This window comes from Aquarana catesbeiana, linkage group LG05 (genome assembly GCF_042186555.1).
Source record: "Aquarana catesbeiana isolate 2022-GZ linkage group LG05, ASM4218655v1, whole genome shotgun sequence".
Lineage (NCBI taxonomy): Eukaryota > Metazoa > Chordata > Amphibia > Anura > Ranidae > Aquarana > Aquarana catesbeiana.
The window spans coordinates 636,112,894-636,132,572 of record NC_133328.1 but is presented as its reverse complement, the minus strand read 5'-3'; the positions used below and the strand labels follow the sequence as shown (position 1 = coordinate 636,132,572).

The window sequence follows — 19,679 nt, the reverse complement described above, 5'->3', positions numbered from 1 at the left end:
ACGTATCAGTGCCCATCAGTGCCACATATCAGTGCCCATCAGTGCCACCCATAAGAACCCATCTTTGCAGCCTTTCAGTGCCCATCAGTGTTGCCTATCAGTGCCCATCAGTGCCCACCAGTACCACCCAGTGCCACCCATGAGTGCCCATCAGTGCCGCCTATCAATGCCAATCAGTGCTGCATATCAGTGCCACCCATCAGTGCCCATCAGTGCCCGTCAGTGCCCGCTCATTGGTGCCACCTCATCGCTTCTGCCTTTTCAGTGCCTGTCAGTGACACCTTATCAGTGCCCATCAGTGAAAGAGAAAACTTACTTATTTTCAAAATTTTTAAACAAAAACAAAAGCAAAACTTTAAATTTTTTCAAAATTTTCGGTCTTTTTTTGTTTCGCAAAAAATAAAAACCGCAGAAGTGATCAAATACCACCAAAAGAAAGCTCTATTTATGGGAACAAAATGATAAAAATTTAGTTTGGGTACAGTGTTGTATGATCGCGCAATTGTCATTCAAACTGCGACAGCACTGAAAGCTGAAAATTGGTCTGGGCAGGAAGGTGTCTAAGTGCCCTGTATTGAAGTGGTTAATATCCATACAAGACCCAGAGGGCCTGGTAATGGACTGGGGGGTACCCATGCCATTTGTCTCACTGATTTTCATCCATATTGCCAGGACCAGACATTACATTAAAGCCGCAAGCAGTTTTAAATGACTTTTTCCTTTAAAAATGTCATTTTGTGCAGGGACTGTTCTAAGCACGGGAAACACGCGGCACTTTACAGGCATACTATAGACATCCCCAGGTATGATATTTAAAGGAATATTTCACTTTTTTTTTTTTTTTTTTACTTTAAGCATCATTAAAATGACTGCTCCCGAAAAAACGTCCGTTTTTAAAAGTTTTTTTTGCATTGATACATGTCCCCTGGGACAGGACCCGGGTCCCCAAACCCTTTTTAGGACAATACCATGCAAATTAGCCTTTAAAATTAGCACTTTTGATTTCGAACGTTTGACTCCCATAGACGTCAATGGGGTTCTAACGTGCCTGCGAATTTTTGGTCCGTTCGCAGGTTCTGGTGCGAACCGAACCGGGGGGTGTTCGGCTCATCCCTACTAGAAACCAATCACTAGGCTGAACACTGTCACATGATTAAGGGGTGACATCAGCATCCCACGTAAACTCCAACACCGGGTATTCTATAGCGTCCATGACAGTGGAAGGATTGTCAGGGGAGCACTGTAAAGGTGATATAAGGTGGCAGAGGGTGTCTCTTCCGGAGTGAGCAAGGTGACAGGGTCTCTTTAAAAACTCTACAAGAAGTCAGATCTGTAGACACATTTGTGAAAGAATATTTCTATGTACACTGCCTTGAAAAATATTCATACCCCTTGAAATTTTTCACATTTTGTCATGTTACAACAAAAAACATAATTGTATTTTATGTGATAGACCAACACAAAGTGGTACATAATTGTGAGATGGAAGGAAAATGAAAAAAATGGTTTTCAAAATGTTTTACAAATAAATATGTGAAAAATGTGGCGTGCATTTGTATTCAACCCCCTGAGTCAATACTTTGTAGGACCACTTTTCGCTGCAAATAAAATCTTTTTGGGGATGTCTCTACCAGCTTTGCACATCTAGAGAGGGACATTTTTGCCCATTCTTCTTTGCAAAATAGCTCAAGCTCTGTCAGATTGGATGGAGAACGTCTGTGAACAGCAGTTTTCAAGTCTTGCCACAAAGTCTCAATTGGATTTAGGTCTGGACTGGGACTGGGCCATTCTAACACATGAATATGCTTTGAGCTAAACCATTCCATTGTAGCTCTGGCTGTATGTTTAGGGTCGTTGTCCTTCTGGAAGGTGAACCTCCGCCACAGTCTCAAGTCTTTTGCAGACTCTAACAGGTTATCTTCTAAGACTGCCCTGTATTTTGCTCCATCCATCTTCCCATCAACTCTGACCAGCTTCCCTGTCCCTGAAGAAAAGCATCCCCACAACACGATGCTGCCACCGCCATGTTTCACGGTGGGGATTGTGTGTTCAGAGTGATGTGCAGTGTTAGTTTTCTGACACATAGCATTTTGCTTTTAGGCCAAAAAGTTCCAGTTTGGTCTCATCTAACCAGAGCACCTTTTTCCACGTTTGCTGTCCCCCACATGGCTTCTCATATGCTGCAAACAGGACTTATTATGGTTGTCTTTCAACAATGGCTTTCTTCTTGCCACTCTTCCATAAAGGTCAGATTTGTGGAGAGCACAACTAATAGTTGTCCTGTGGACAGATTCTCCCACCTGAGCTGTGGATCTCTGCGGCTCCTCCAGAGTAACAATGGACCTCTGGGCTGCTTCTCTGATTAATGTTCTCTTTGCTGGGCCGGTCAGTTTAAGTGGAAGACCAAGTCTTGGTAGGTTTGCCGTTGTGCCATACTCTTTCAGTTTTCAGATGATGGATTGAACAGTGCTCTGTGAGATGTTCAAAGCTTGGGATATTTTTTTAGAAACTAACCCTGCTTTAAACTTCTCCACAACTTTATCTGTGACCTGTCAGGTGTGTTCCTTGGCCTTCATCATTCGGTTTGTTCACCAAGGTTCTCTAACAAACCTCTGAGGGCTTCACAAAAAAGCTGTATTTATACTGAGATTAAAGGGGTTGTAAACCCTCATGTTTTTTCACCTTAATGCATTCTATGCAATAAGATGAAAAACCTTCTCTCATGCTGCAGCCCCCCAGACCCCCTGTTTTACTTACCTGAGCCCTGTCTCTCACCCCGGGGACAAGCACACCAGCTATAGCTGGTGTCTTGTGACCTGATTGGATAGATTTATAGCAGCGCAGCCTTTGGCTTCCGCTGCTGTCAATCAAATCCAATGACATGGGTGTCGGGGGACAGGGCTGAGTACTGCTGTCTGTGTCAATAGACGCAGCAGCAGGACACAGGTGCGCACCCACACGGATGTCCTGAAGGAGAGCACTTCTCCGACGGGGCACTCGAGAAGAGGAGAAGCCACCAGTGCCACTGAAGGACCCCAGAATAGGAGGATCGGGGCCACTCTCTGCAAAACCAACTGCACAGTGGAGGTAAGTATGACATGTTTGTTATAAAAAAAAAAAAAAACAACTAAGGTTTACAGCCCTTTTAAATTACACACAGGTGGATTCTAATTACCAATTAATTAGGTGACTTCTGAAGGCAATTGGTTCCACTAGATTTTAGTTAGGGGTATCAGAGTAAAGGGGGCTGAATACAAATGCAGGCCACACTTTTCACATATTTATTTGTAAAAAAAAAAATTAAAAAACATTTATCATTTTCCTTCCTCTTCACAATTATGTGCCACTTTGTGTTGGTCTATCACATAAAATCCCAATAAAACTTTTTACGTTTTTGGTTGTAGCATGACAAAATGTGGAACATTTCAAGGGATTAGAATCCTTATTTAAGGCACTGTATTAAAGAAGAAGAAATTATTTCGTTTGCCTCTGAAGACATCTGTTATGATGAAACATGTCAGGCAGGCTGACATCCGTACGCTGATTGCTGCAGCCGTTTCTTCCTATCATTGATGCATGCTGTTTTAAGCTTCAACTGTAAGTTACTACAATAAAAGTTTTTTTTATCCATCATTACGGGCTTCACTATGGGTCCTTCATTTTCTTTTCTCGGATATATGATGACTACATGCCTGAATGCCTAATTCTGAAGTGACCATTGGGAGATGTTTATATGTAAAGGAAATCCCACAGATGTTGTGGTCTGATGAGGGGTTCCAATGGGCTGGATTTGCTGGATGCTATTGAGAATTTATCTATGCCTAATCCTTAACACCTTCTGGTAAGCAGACTACATTACCACGTGGTGACGAGTGACTTTCTACATCTGCACAATATATTTGGTGATTGGATTCCTCCCACTCTTCAATTTCATTTTGAACTTTTCAGCGCCGCAATCATTTTTATGCATGTGACTTTTTGTTTGTTATCTACGAACTTTGCTGGCCGCTTGCTTTTTCAGTTCAGAGCAAATTTTTACTTGTTTTATGAAATTTTTTAGTTCACCCCAGTCTGACACTAACAGAATAATGTTATGGATTTCTCACCTGCTGAGAATGGCACGAAGGCCACCCGTTTGCGGAACTTGCCCTCCTCATCCAGGAAGTGCTCAGGATTGAACTGTTCTGGAGTCTCCCATTGAGAAGGGTCATTAAGCACTGATGTCAGGAATGGGAGGATAGTGGTACCCTGGTAAAGGAGAGAGAGACATGAACATTAAGTAAAAGCACATCATACAGGCTCAGTGCCAATTAAATCATGCGAATGTCTGTGACAAGCTAAATAGACAAAATTTAACTTATTTATCTGGCAGTAAATGTTGGAACAACAAGGAAGAGTATAATAATGCATAAATAGGAAGTATACAGGTGCCCGAACAGGACACTTGTTCCTTATTGGCTTTTGCACACTGTAGAACACGGGTTGGCAACCCATCGATCGCAACTGTTTGACAGGTAGACTGTGAACAAGATTGCGCCCGCGATGGCAACCACGCGACGTCGTTCCTGACTGCCCCTGCCACATCTCAGATCACAGCAGAATTCTAGATTACAGTCAAGTGCTAGGTAAGGGGCGGGCCAGATGGGAACAGGAGAGACCGCACCAATCACTGAGCAGAGTCCCTGCCCAGCAGATCCCAGAGCTGTGTCTATGTTAACCACTTCACGCAAAATCACGTACCTGTACTTCATTTTGTTGAAGTGGTTGTACCAGGGTGATGTCTGCAACCACAGGCATCACCCCGGTACCCCTTTTTTATAGGTGGTAGTTGGCTTAGAAGTGATAACAATGAGGACCTCCTCCCCCTCTCGCCACTCCGCCTGGGTCTCCCGTCCCACTGGGTAGACCAGAGCAACCAGCCGGCACGTCCACTGGCTGGCCTGAGTCCCGAACAATGCCGGAATCGGCTTCGATCGGGTCTCCGGTGTAGTAAGCCGGTAGCGATGTCACAATGTCACTTCCGGTTTACTCAGCAGACAACAGCGAAGATTTTTAAAAATCTAAGGTATTCAAAAACACAGACTTCGGCGTTTTGAATACTTTGAAGTGCAGAGGAGGGGTTTGGGGTCTTTTAGACCCGAGACCCGAGTACCTGTCACTGTCTTTTAGTGTCACAAGGGATGTTTACATTCCTTGTGACAGCAATAAAAGTGATCAGTATTTTCTAAAGGAACAAGGTAAAAATAAAAAATTAAAAACAAATAAGGGAAAAAAAATGTTAAAGAGCCCCGTCCCCGCGTGCTCGCGCAAAAAAAAAAAAAAAAAAAACGCATACGCAAGTCGCGCCTGCAAATGTAAACAGCGTTCAAATCACACGTAAGGTATCGCAGCGAATATTAAAGTGAGAGCAATAATTCTAGCAAAAGATCTCCTCTGTGACTCTAACCTGGTAACCGTTAAGAAATTGTAAACGTCGCCTGTGGAGATTTTTAAGTACCGTAGTTTGTCGTAGTTAAGTACTGTAGTTTGTCGCCATTCCACAAGTGCGTACAATTTTAAAGCATAACATGTTAAGTATCTGTTTACTCGGTGTAACATCATCTTTCACAGTATGCAAAAAAATGGGCTAACTTTACTCTTAATCCAAAAAAAAAAAACCCATCATGTTATTCTCTAGGGTCTTGGGTAAAAAATTATATATAATGTTTGGGGGTTCTAAGTAATTTTCTAGCAAAAAATACAGATTTTAACTTGTAAACAAATATCAAAGAATGAGAGATAAAAAACTATGTTCAGTATCCCTCCCTCAGCGCACACAGAGAAAATATTGGTAAAACAATAGTCAGCAGCTGCTATACTAAAATGAAATGCATCAAATATATGTCTAAAACATTAGCAGCGCTAGTGCAAAAATAGCAAATATTTAAAAATATCAATGAAATTACTTAAGAGTCCACTTAAAGTATCAAATAGTGATCCACTCAGTGAAAGTCCATTAAGAAAAGACAGGCGAGTATAAACTAGACGATCGTGGAAGAAAATATTAGCAGCGATCCCAAGTCTCCATCACCACACCACTTGTGCCACAGCCCTGTAGGTAATCCACTTACCAGACCCTGCTGGTTAACACGCTTATCAATCCAAGGGATAATCGCTGTTCACTGGACACTTTCCATCTGTATTTTGCTCATTGCAAGCAATAGATAAAAAAATTCCACATAGCGTAATCCAGTACAATAATGATTTATTAATTTAAAATTATCCCGCAAAAAAACACTCACAATGTTTGCATAATATAGGGGCATGTAACATCAATACTATGTCAGCCGTGCATTCCCCTCTAACCTCTCGCGCAGTGTTCCTGGGAAGGACAGACAAGGATAAGCCGACTCTGTAGATAGCTGCGTAGCAACGCCCTGACGCGGACGCTTTTCTGTCATCACTTTCGTCAGAGGGAAACGAGACGCCCTCTGATGAAAGTGATGACAGAAACGCGTCCGCGTCAGGACGTTGCTACGCAGCTATCTACAGAGTCGGCTTATCCTCGTCTGTTCTTCCCGGGAACACCACGGGAGTGGTGAGAGGTTAGAGGGGAATGCACGACTGACATAGTATTGATGTTACATGCCCCTATATTATGCAAACATTGTGAGTGTTTTTGTGGGATAATTTTAAAATTAATAAATATTGTACTGGATTATGATATGTGGAATTTTATCTATTGCTTGCAATGAGCAAAATACAGATGAAGTGTCCAGTGAACAGCGATTATCCCTTGGATTGATAAGCGTGTTAACCAGCAGGGTCTGGTAAGTGGATTACCTACAGGGCTGTGGCACAAGTGGTGTGGTGATGGAGACTTGGGATCACTGCTAATATTTTCTTCCACGATCATCTAGTTTATACTCACCTGCCTTTTCTTAATGGACTTTCACTGAGTGGATCACCATTTGATAACTTGTAAACAAGTGTCAAAAATAGGCTTGGTCCTTAAAGAGGAGGTCCACCCACACCTAGAGAAATTGAAAGTCAGCAGCTACAAATACTGTAGCTGCTGACTTTTAACATATGGATACTTGCCGATCGACTGTCTGGTACACCACCGCCATTAGCGGTAAGGGAACCCAGCAGTGAAGCCTTTCGGCATGAACTGCACGTTTGAGATCTCCCTAGAGTGGCTCAATGATATTGAGGTCAGGAGACTGAGATGGCCACCCCCAGAACCTTCACTTTCTTCTGCTGTAGCCAATGACAGGTTGACTTGGCCTTGTGTTTGGGATCATTGTCATGTTGGAATGTCCAAGTACGTCCCATGTGTAGCTTTCAGGCTAAGGAATGCAAATATTCCTCCAGAAATTTTTGATAACCTACTGCATTCATCTTGTTATCAATTTTGACCAAATTTCCTGTGCCTTTGTAGCTCACACATCCCCAAATCATCAGCGATCCACCTCAGTGTTTCACAGTAGGAATGGTGTACCTTTCATTATAGGCCTTGTTGACTTCTCCAAATGTAGCGTTTATGGTTGTGGCCAAAAAGCTCAATTTTGGTCTTGTCACTCCAAATCACTTTGTGTGAGAAGGTTTGAGGCTTGTCTCTGTGCTGTGTGGCGCATTGTAAGCGGGATACATTGTGGCATTTGCGTAGTAATGGCTTTCTTCTGGCGACTCGACCATGCAGCCCATCTTTCTTCAAGTGCCTCCTGATTGTGCATCTTGAAACAGCCACACAACATGTTTTCAGAGAGTCCTGTATTTCCCCTGAAGTTGTTTGTGGGTTTTTCTTTGCATCCCAAACAATTTTCCTGGCAGTTGTGGCTGAACTCTTAGTTGGTCTACCTGACAGTGGTTTGGTTTCAAAAGAACCCCTCATTTTCCACTTCTTGATTAGAGTTTGAACACTGCTGATTGGCATTCTCAATTCCTTGGATATCTTTTTATATCCCTTTCCTGTTTTATACAGTTCAACTACCTTTTCCCACAGATCCTTTGACAATTCTTTTGCTTTCCCCATGACTCAGAATCCAGAAATGTCAGTGCAGCACTGGATGAAAGATGCAAGGGTCTGTCAGGAGTCCAGAAACTCATTGACCTTTTATACACACACTAATTACAAGCAAACAGATCGCAGGTGAGGAAGGTTTACTTTTAATAGCCATTCAAACCCCTTTGTGTCCACTTGCGTGCATGTTATCAGGCCAAAATCACCAGTGTATGTAAACTTTTGATCAGGGTCATTTGGGTGATTAGGGATCAGTTTGCACCAGAACATCCGAACATGCAAAAAAGTTTGTTCGAACACACGAACACCGTTAAAGTCTAAGGGACATGAACATAAAAAATCAAAAGTGCTAATTTTAAAGGCTTATATGCAAGTTTTTGCCCTAAATAGTGTTTGGAGACCCGGGTCCTGCCCCAGGGGACATGTATCAATGCAAAAAAGAAGTTTTAAAACTGGCCGTTTTTTGGAAGCAGTGATTTTAAGAATGCTTAAAGTGAAACAATAAAAATGAAATATTCCTTTAAATATCTAGCCTGGGGGGTGTCTATAGTATGCCTGTTAAGTGGCACAGCTTTCCCATGTATAGAACAATACCACAGCAAAATCACATTTCTAAAAGGAAAAAAAGGAATTCAAAACTGCTTGTGGCTGTAATGTATTGTTGGGTCCCGGCAATATAGATGAAAATCATTATGAAAAATGGCATGGTCCGTCCCCCCCAGCCCATTACAAGACCCTTAGGGTCTGGTATGGATATTAAGGGGAACCCCGCACCCAAATTTAAAAAAAGATAGCGTAGGGGGGCCCCCAGGCACTATATACTCTGAACAGAAGTATATATACACTATACGGCCTGCCCTATATACTCTGCAGAAAATTGGGCCTTAGGTGTTGGTGGTGCCAGAACACTGTAACCCCTCACAGTTACCCTCGTTGGGTGCAGAAACAGGCCCTGCTGTTAAATATTATTTTAAAATATGCAATTACATGCCCGTGTTAAACAGGGGCAGAAAATTTGTCCTTGGGTGGTGGTGCCACAAAACTGTAACCCCTCACAGTTACTCTTGGTGGGCGCAGGAACAGGCCCTGCAGTGAAATATTAGATCAAGAATTGTAATTACATGCTCCTGTTAAACTGCTGACTTCCCGCTGATTTTGAAAAGTTCCTTGGTGTGGGCCTTTCTTGACACATATGCAGCAGATTGCACTGTTGCTGTTTGCAACCTATATGTCTTAAGCGGATCAAGCGTGGCCACAACAGCAGCCGCTTGGGCACCACATGCTTGACCAGACATATGACAACCTCCCATGCAGTCAGTTTCCCGTATACTATATTTGAGATCTAATCTCTCTCAGATATGATTTGGGTTAAATGAGAGTTCTTTGACCATGAGTGAAAGCTTTAACACAATAACAACATTTATTGGTGAGTAGTTGAAAGTATAATACTAATACTAATCTAATACACAACCATCTATCTATAGTCTACACCAAGGAAGAAAATATTAGGTTAAAATAAGAGAATTACATGAAGGAATACAGAAACAATTTGTGAAATTCACACAGGAATTCTTCAAAGGGGACAAGTCGGTGGTAAAGCTATAAACCATTTATTGATTATCCTTTTTAGAAAAAATATATCTTAGCCAAGATGATTAGCTCAAAACTTACAACAATTTAATAATACAAAATTACAAAAAGCGTGTACCTCTAATTCCAATACATGTTAAAAAGACCTAGTGTCTTGGGGGGGACAGCGGTGGCCACCATTAACAAAATCCACCTTTCAAAAACCTCACTTTCACATACACACACACACAGATCGCAATCGATCGATCAGATGTGATTACTGATATGGCTATCCTGAAGTACAAAAGAAAACACCAGTAATAGTATTAAATAGACCTCATAGTCAATGTATAAAGTATTCAGGGTAATTTGTCTTCAGTGTAGATTTTAAAGGATGACTAGAGACTGGTGCTGTTGTGATGTGAGAGTTCCTTATATATCCCGTTTTGCTAGCTTGTTGCAGAGACAACTCCCATGTTAGGAAATACACATATGGAAAGTTCGAAAATTAGTGACACATTGTATCAACTTGAGTGTAACAAAAATATTGTGTTGGTTGAATATAACTGGTTAGATTAGCAGCAGTGAAGGGACATCATACATCTCACCGTATCCTGTAGTTGAAAAGCAATTACCGCCGCAGGCATCTAGACAGGATCATCGTGATCCATTGATTTTCGTCACAGCCGCTGCAGGGGATCCACAAGTGGTGGGTGCATTAGTCAACCATTCCAGGAGATCTTAGTCTCAATAAAGCTGCATTTATATCTTCCACAGTAGTAGCTGCAACAGTCAGTCTCTGATATTCATTATCAGACCGAAGGGATTTAAAGGAAGGAGGGAGAAGAAAGGAGCCGTGGAAGGCTGTATGAACGGATGGCCATCCCGGTGTCCTCCTCACGGTTACCATATAGACCTGATGCTTACATGTTTTGTTTTCTAACAAACTTCTTCAGAGCATACTCTGAGGAAGTTTGTTACAAAACGAAACATGTAAGCATCAGGTCTATATGGTAACCGTGAGGAGGACACCGGGATGGCCATCCGTTCATACAGCCTTACACGGCTCCTTTCTTCTCCCTCCTTCCTTTAAATCCCTTCGGTCTGATAATGAATATCAGAGACTGACTGTTGCAGCTACTACTGTGGAAGATATAAATGCAGCTTTATTGAGACTAAGATCTCCTGGAATGGTTGACTAATGCACCCACCACTTGTGGATCCCCTGCAGAGGCTGTGACGAAAATCAATGGATCACTATGATCCTGTCTAGATGCCTGCGGCGGTAATTGCTTTTCAACTACAGGATACGGTGAGATGTATGATGTCCCTTCACTGCTGCTAATCTAACCAGTTATATTCAACCAACACAATATTTTTGTTACACTCAAGTTGATACAATGTGTCACTAATTTATGAACTTTCCATATGTGTATTTCCTAACATGGGAGTTGTCTCTGCAACAAGCTAGCAAAACGGGATATATAAGGAACTCTCACATCACAACAGCACCAGTCTCTAGTCATCCTTTAAAATCTACACTGAAGACAAATTACCCTGAATACATTATACATTGACTATGAGGTCTATTTAATACTATTACTGGTGTTTTCTTTTGTACTTCAGGATATCCATATCAGTAATCACATCTGATCGATCGATCGATCGCGATGTGTGTGTGTGTGTGTGTGTGTGTGTGTGTGTGTGTGTGTGTGTGTGTGTGTGTGTGTGTGTGTGTGTGTGTGAGAGAATGTGAGGTTTTTGAAAGGTGGATTTTGTTAATGGTGGCCACCGCTGTCCCCCCAAGACACTAGGTCTTTTTAACATGTATTGGAATTAGAGGTACACGCTTTTTGTATTTTTGTATTATTAAATTGTTGTAAGCTTTGAGCTAATCATCTTGGCTAAGATATATTTTTTCTAAAAAGGATAATCAATAAATGGTTTATAGCTTTACCACCGACTTGTCCCCTTTGAAGAATTCCTGTGTGAATTTCACAAATTGTTTTTGCTATTATATTTTCAATTCAGTGGACAACCAATCTGGGGGTCCCCCATAATCAATTAAGTTCTTGGAGACACCCCAATTAGACAGTGGAACCGGGTGAATCTCGGCAGGGCAAGGCTGATTTATAGCCAATTAGTGCCCATTAGAGAACACCGGATGCTATAAAGGAGGAGTTCTCTACACTCTCCTTTCTGGTTTTTGTTTATGTGAAGGAATACAGAGCATATTCTTTAAAACAATTATCTACAAATAAGGATGAGCCGAACACCCCCTGGTTCGGTTCGCACCAGAACCTGCGAATGGACCGAAAATTTGCACGAACGTTAGAACCCCATTGACGTCTATGGGACTCGAACGTTCGAAATCAAAAGTGCTCATTTTAAAAGCTAATTTGCATGGTATTGTCCTAAAAAGGGTTTGGGGACCCGGGTCCTGCCCCAGGGAACATGTATCAATGCAAAAAAAAAACTTTTAAAAATGGCCGTTCTTTCGGGAGCAGTGATTTTAACCGGTTCAATACCGGGCAATTTCACCCCCTTCCTTCCCAGGCCAATTTTTAGTTTTCAGTGCTGTCGCACTTTAAACATCAATTGCGCGGTCGTGCGACGTTGTACCCAAAAGAAATTGACGTCCTTTTTTTCACCACAAATAGAGCTTTTTTTGGTGGTATTTGATCGCCTCTGCGGTTTTTATTTTTTGCGCTATAAACAAAAGAAGAGCGACAATTTGGAAAAAAAACACAATATTTTTTACTTTTTGCTATAATAAATATCCCAATTTTAAAAAAAAAAAAAAAAAAAAAACACATTTTTTCCTCAGTTTTGGCCGATACGTATTCTTCTACATATTTTTGGTAAAAAAAAAAAAAAAAAAAAAAAAAAAAAAAATCGCAATAACCGTATATTGATTGGTTTGCGCAAAAGTTATAGCGTCTACAAAATACAGGATAGATTTATGGCATTTTTAAAAAAAAAATATTTTTTTATTTTTTTTAGCGGCGATCGCGATTTTTTTTGGTGACTGCGACATTATGGCGGACACATCGGACACTTTTGACACATTTTTGGGACCAATCACATTTATACAGCGATCAATGCTATAAAATTGCATTGATTACTGTGTAAATGTGACAGGCAGTGAAGGGGTTAACCACTAGGGGGCGGGGAGGGGTTAATATGTTTCCTAGGGAATGATTCTAACTGAAGGGGGAGGGGACGCTCAAGGGGAGGAGACCGATCTGTGTTCCTCCGTTCTGGGAACACAGATCGCTCTCCTCAGAGCTGGCAGGCTGTGGATCTGTGTGTTTACACACACAGATCCACATGCCGGCCCGGTTAACGGGCAATCGCGGGTGCCTGGCGGACATCGTGGCCGCCGGGCACCCGCACCGGGTCCCGAGGAACGCGGCGGGCGCGCGCGCGCGCTCCCCCTAGACGGCCGGGAATCCCAGGATGTCATATGACGTCCACCCAGGATGGGAGATCCCATCTGTGGACGTCATATGACTATGGGCGGGTAGGGAAGTGGTTAATGATGCTTAAAGTTAAAAAAAAAAAAAAGTGAAATATTCCTTTAAATATCGTACCTGGGGGGGTGTCTATAGTATACCTGTAAAGTGGCGCGTGTTTCCCGTGCTTAGAACAGTCAATGCACAAAATGTCATTTTTAAAGAAAAAAAAGTCATTTAAAACTGCTTGCGGCTTTAATGTAATGTCGGGTCTTGGCAATATGGATGAAAATCAGTGAGACAAACGGCATGGGTACCCCCCAGTCCATTACCATGCCCTTTGGGTCTTGTATGGATATTAAGGGGAACCCCGCACCCAAATTAAAAAAGTAACAGCAGTATACAGGCTCTGTACTCTGAACAGCAGTATACAGGTGGTGCAAACAAGACAGGGACTGTAGGTTTGTTGTTAAGTAGAATCTGTTTGTAATTTTAAACGGGTACATTTTTAACGTGTTTAGCTCCAGCAAAAAAATCTATTTTAAGCTTTTTGGAAAACATAGGGAAGGGTTATCACCCCTGTGACATTTGTTTTGCTGTCTGTGCTCCTCTTCAGAAGATTGAACCTCACTTTTTGTCCCAATGACAAATTTTTTTTGAAAATTTGGGTTTTTTTGTGAAACAAGGATTGGTGATAAAGCATCAGTGGAAAGGAGAAATGTTTTTCCCATATTAACTCTTACAGGAGAGAATTTCCCTTCCTAGGGGTAGATTTCATCTCACTTCCTGTTGTCTCCTTCCGTTTGCAAGTAGGAGTCGTTTGTAAGTTGGATGTTTGAAAGTAGGGGCCTGCCCTATATATTCAGCAGAAATTTGGGCCTTAGGTGTTGTTGTGGCCACAACACTGCAAGCCCTCACAGGGCCCTGCTGTGAAATATTAGATCAAGAATTGTAATTACATGCCCCTGTTTAACAGGGGCTGAAAAATTGGGCCTTTGGTGGTGGTGGTGCTGGTGCCACAACACTAAGTCCTCACTCGCTCTTGGTGGGCGCAGAAACGGGCCCTGCTGTGAAATATTAGATCAAGAATTGTAATTACATGCCCCTGTTGAACAGGGGCTGAAAAATTGGGCCTTAGGCACTGGTGCTGGTGCCACAACACTGCAACTTCTCACAGAAACTCTAGTTGGAACGCAGGAACGAGCCCTGCTGCAAAGTATTGCATCAAAAATTGTAATTACACGCCCCTGTTAAACAGGGGGTGAAAAATTGGGCCTTAGGCACTGGTGTCGGCGCCCAGAACCAAAAATGTTCTTACAAGCTATCAGCGTGATCATTGAGGAGGAAGAGGATAATTACTCAGGATAGTCACTCAGCATCAGCATAGACAGTCTTTGAAGGGATCTCAGATTTACAAAAAAATTATTTGGTACATCAGCAAGCATCAGGTGATTGGTAGCTGGTGGTGATCCAAGACTGATTCATCTTTATGAAGGTCAGTCGATCGACCGAGTCGGTGGACAGACGCACCCTGTGATCGGTTACAAAGCCTCCAGCAGCACTGAATGTGCGTTCCGAAAGAACTCTGGATGCAGGACAGGCCAGTAGCTCAATTGCATACTGTGCAAGCTCTAGCCAGTGATCCATCCTCAAGACCCAGTAACACAGAGTATTTTCGGTGGGAAAGGTGTCCAAGTCAGATCTTGCACCATGTAAAACAGACGCTGGCGATGGTTGCTGGAACCGATCATACCTTGGGGCTGTGGACTAAAAAATTGTCTGAACGCATCGGTCAGACGGCCTCCTTCTCCACCGCTCCTTCTTTGACTGACCGAAGCCTCAGCAACACGTTGTCCAAAAACAGACTGCTGCTGAGTGTTATCCTCCACCTCCATACCGACACAATCCTCCTCCTCCTCTTCCTGTGTGATCGGCGGGCACGCAGGAACACTGTCTGGATAAAGGGGGCCTTGAGAGCTAAGGAAGTCCTCCTCTTCCTGCCTCTGTTCTGCCTCAAGTGCTCTGTCCATTATTCCTCGCAGCGTGTGCTCCAACAGGTGGACAAGGGGGACAGTGTCACTGATGCATGCACTGTCACTGCTCACCATCCTCGTGGCCTCCTCAAATGGTGACAGGACAGTGCATGCATCCCTGATCATGGCCCACTGGTGTGGGGAAAAAAAACAAGCTCCCCTGACCCTGTCCTGGTGCCATAGTCGCACAGGTACTCATTGATGGCCCTCTGCTGTGTGTGCAGCCGCTGCAGCATGGCTAACGTTGGGTTCCACCTGGTGGGCATGTCACAGATTAGGTGGTTCTTGGGCAGGTTAAACTCCTTTTGGAGGTCCGCCAGCCGAGCACTGGCATTATATGACCGGCGGAAATGCACACAGACTTTCCTGGCCTGCCTCAGGACATCCTGTAAGCCCAGTTACCTGCCCAAGAACCGCTGCACCACCAAGTTAAGGACATGAGCCGAACAGGGCACATGGGTCATTTGTCCCTGTCGGAGGGCAGAGAGGAGGTTGGTGCCATTGTCACAAACCACCATTCCTGCCTTAAGTTGGCATGGTGTCAACCACCTCTGAACCTGCCCCTGCAGAGCTGACAGAATCTCTGCCCCATTGTGGCTCCTGTGCACCAAGCACACCAGCTCAAGCACCGCATGGCATCTTTTGGCCTGCGTACTTGCGTAGCCCCTTGAACGACTACGGAGCACCGCTGGTTCCGAGGACAAATCAAAGGAAGAGGCCATGGAGGAAGAAGAGGAGGGGGTGGAGGAGAGAGGTGTTTCAGAATCATTAGTAGTGGCATTTTGGAGGTGTGGTGGCAACAACCTCCAACACTACTGCACCTTGTCCTGCATCCTTCCCTGCTGCCAGCAGAGCCACCCAATGTGCGGTGAAACTTAGGTAACGTCCCTGTCCATGCCTGCTGGACCATGAGTCAGCGGTAACATGCACCTTACCGCTGACTGCCCTGTCCAGTGAGGCATGGACATTGCCTTCCACATGCCGGTAGAGAGCCGGAATTGCCTTCCGTGAGAAAAAGTGGCGTTTGGGTACCTGCCACTGAGGAACCGCACATTCCACAAACTCACGGAAGGGGGCAGAGTCCACCAACTGAAAAGGCAGCAGTTGGAAGTGCTAGCAATTTTGCCAAGCTAGCATTCAACCGCTGGGCATGTGGATGGCTGGGAGCAAACTTCTTTCGGCGGTGCAGCAGCTGGGGCAGGGAAATTTGCCTGGTACAATCTGACGTCGGTGTACCGAAAGCAGATTGCCCATAAGTACTTGACTGTGACACACCTAATTCTACACCTTCATTCCTCTCAGTGCAGGTCTCAGAGAGGACTTAAGGTATAGTGGGGTTGGAGATCTCAGCTGATGAGGAGCAAGGAGAGGTCCTCTTTGTTCTTTGGTGTGGGTGTTTTAGATACGGTTGCCAACGAACTGCATGGCAGGTCAACAGGAAGCCACTTCTGTCCAAAAAAAACATTGCTGCACGTTTACAGTTTGCACAAGGCACCTGGATGTTCCACAGCAGTACTGGCAAAATATTCTGTGGACAGATGAAACCAAAGTTGAGTTGTTTGGAAGAAACACACAACACTATGTGTGGAGAAAAAGACGCACAGCACACCAACATCAAAACCTCATCCCAACTGTGAAGTATGGTGGTGGGGGCATCATGGTTTGGGGCTGCTTTGCTGCGTCAGGGCCTGGACGGATTGCTATAATCAAAGGAAAAATGAATTCCCAAGTTTATCAAGACATTTTGCTGGAGAACTTTAGGCCATCTGTCCACCAGCTGAAGCTCAACAGAAGATGGGTGTTGCAACAGGACAACGACCCAAAGCATACAAGTAAATCAACAACAGAATGGCTTAAACAGAAGAAAATACACCTTCTGGAGTGGCCCAGTCAGAGTCCTGACCTCAACCCGGTTGAGATGCTGTGGCATGACCTCAAGAAAGCGATTCACACCAGACATCCCAAGAATATTGCTGAACTGAAACAGTTCTGTAAAGAGGAATGGTCAAGAATTACTCCTGACCGTTGTGCACGTCTGATCAGCAACTACAGGAAACGTTTGGTTGAAGTTATTGCTGCCAAAGAAGGTTCAACCAGTTAATAAATCCAAGGGTTCACATACTTTTTCCACCTGCACTGTCAATGTTAATTTGGTGTGTTCAATAAAAACATGGTAACATTTATTTCTTTGTGTGTTATTAGTTTAAGCAGACTATGATTGTCTATTGTTGTGACTTAGATGAAGATCAGATCACATTTTATGACCAATTTGTGCAGAAATCCATATCATTCCAAAAGGGTTCACATACTTTTTATTGCAACTGTGTGTTTGTAATTATATATATATATATATACATACATAAACACACACACACACACGCACACACACACATACACTAGACTGACTATATATAACTAACTATATATATATTTTTTAAATACACTGGCACTAACTGAATAACCTGCCTGCTTAATCTAAATCAAGCTATCTCGCTGTCCATGCCAACAACTCTACACAGGGCCGCCGTGTAGGCAGCCTTATATAGTGTGGTGCGTGGACTTGGTCCCCCTGAGCCATGACTGGCAAAAGGCACCCTGCCTGTGGCCAATTATGGCTCTCTTAGCAGAGGACGCTGGGATTGGGCAAAGCATGGTCAGGTGCATGCTTTGGTCAATCATCATACAGCAATGCACTGCGATCTCGCAGTGCATTATGGGGTGCTCGAATTGCCCGCGAATGCCCCATAATGTTCGTTCTTCGGCGAACGGGCGAACACCCAATGTTCGAGTCGAATTCATGTTCGACCTGAAAATCAAGCTCACCCCTAGTTGTGAATATGATTTAAAAGAGTAAATACAGTTGACTGATAATAAATGGCTTCATAGCCATATACCTTCGGGATGGTGTATCCATGGAACTCGATGTCTTTGGTCACAGCGTGAAAGAAAGCAAACGGTGCCAAATCTAGAACTCTCTGTATTTCATGGATGACGGCGTTGGTGTATGCCAGTTGTGGTCTGTCTTCAATCCCAGGTAGATGCAATGACTGCGTTACCTCATCAATTTCTTGTTGGACCTTTGCTGAAATATAAAAGGGAGTTACCTGTGAATTCCGAAAACTTCTATGTTAAAGGGAATTAGGACTTTTTTTAAATGTACATTGTGAATGTGTGCTTCCAGCATGGAGTTTGTTGGCCAGTGCACATCACTACTAGCTGGAGTCTGGAAAGAGCAAGGGAGCACAATATTGTAATGTTAGGAGATTATGGAATAATTGAATTATTGGAACAACTTGGGGTATTAGGAACAACTGAGTAACTTGGGGTATTGGGAGCAACTGAGTAACTTGGGGTATTGGGAGCAACTGAGTAACTTGGGGTATTGGGAGCAACTGAGTAACTTGGGGTATTGGGAACAACTGAGTAACTTGGGGTATTGGGAACAACTGAGTAACTTGGGGTATTGGGAACAACTGAGTAACTTGGGGTATCGGGAACAACTGAGTAACTTGGGGTATCGGGAGTAACTGAGTAACTTGGGGTATCGGGAGTGACTGAGTAACTTGGGGTATAAGGAGTAACTCAGGGTATCGGGAGTAACTGTGAGTAACTCAGGGTATTGGGAGTAACTGTGAGTAACTCAGGGTATTGGGAGTAACTGAGTAAATCGGGATATTGGGAGTAATTTGGGATATCGGGAGTAACTAAGTAACTCGGGGTATTGAGAGTAACTGTGAGTAACTCGGGGTATCGGGAGTAACTGAGTAACTCGGGGTATTGGGAGTAATTTGGGATATCGGGAGTAACTAAGTAACTCGGGGTATCAGGAGTAACTCTGAATAACTTGGGGTATCGGGAGTAACTCGGGGTATTGGGAGTAACGCTGGGTATCGGGAGTAACTGAGTAACTCGGGGTATCAGGAGTAGCTGGAGTACTGGGAATATTGGGAGTAACTGAGTAGCTTGGAGTATCAAGAGTAATTTGGAGTAAGTGGAGTACTGGGAGTAGTTTGCAGTGACTCAGCAACTTGAAATACATTGGAGTAGTTCAAAGTTAGAGTAGTCTGGGGTAACTTGAATTACTGGGGTAAATTGGAGTAAATTGAAGTACCAAGGTAATTTGGAGTAGCTTTGTACTGGGGATCAGTGAGACAGGAGCAAAGAGGAAGAAAAGGATTATCCCCATTAGAGTAGCAGGTAAGATGTCCAACAGAATTGATAATGCGACCCAGTGCACATCTTGCTTCATGAATGCTTTCCTTGAAGAGTTGTTCGAGAGCGAATACTGCTGTGCGAGATGTGATCTAGTCGTTTCTCTGGAAGCCCCGATCCTGGATCAGATCAGGTGGCAACGGTGAGAAGCATCGGCAACCTGGAAAGGAGCTTGGACATTATCCAATAGGTGCTGGCGGGTGGCCAGTATAGAGGGTAGGGTAGAGGGAAGAGCCTTAGGAAGGCTAGTTCTGAGTTGGTACATCCCAACAAATATGCCAAGTTGCGTGATGTTGGGGATATCAGCTCGGGTGTTGCATTGCTGGAGAAGCCTCCCACCTCTAGCTGCCAGAGGAATGACTGGTAAAGAGGGGAGCAAGGATACAGGCAAGGTTAGGCAGATTCTGG

At 43.6% G+C, this 19,679-nt stretch overlaps 1 protein-coding gene across 1 annotated transcript in view; it reads right to left on the bottom strand.

Moving 5' to 3' along the window:
• LOC141145581 (cytochrome P450 2C20-like) overlaps positions 1-19,679 on the bottom strand; it is a 165,186-nt gene that overhangs the window by 25,760 nt on the left and 119,747 nt on the right. The window contains exons 8-9 of the mRNA XM_073632407.1: positions 17,954-18,141; positions 4,107-4,248 (exon numbers count right to left, since the gene is read on the bottom strand). Of these exons, the coding sequence (XP_073488508.1) occupies positions 4,107-4,248; positions 17,954-18,141 (330 nt within the window). The remainder of the gene's footprint in view (positions 1-4,106; positions 4,249-17,953; positions 18,142-19,679) is intronic.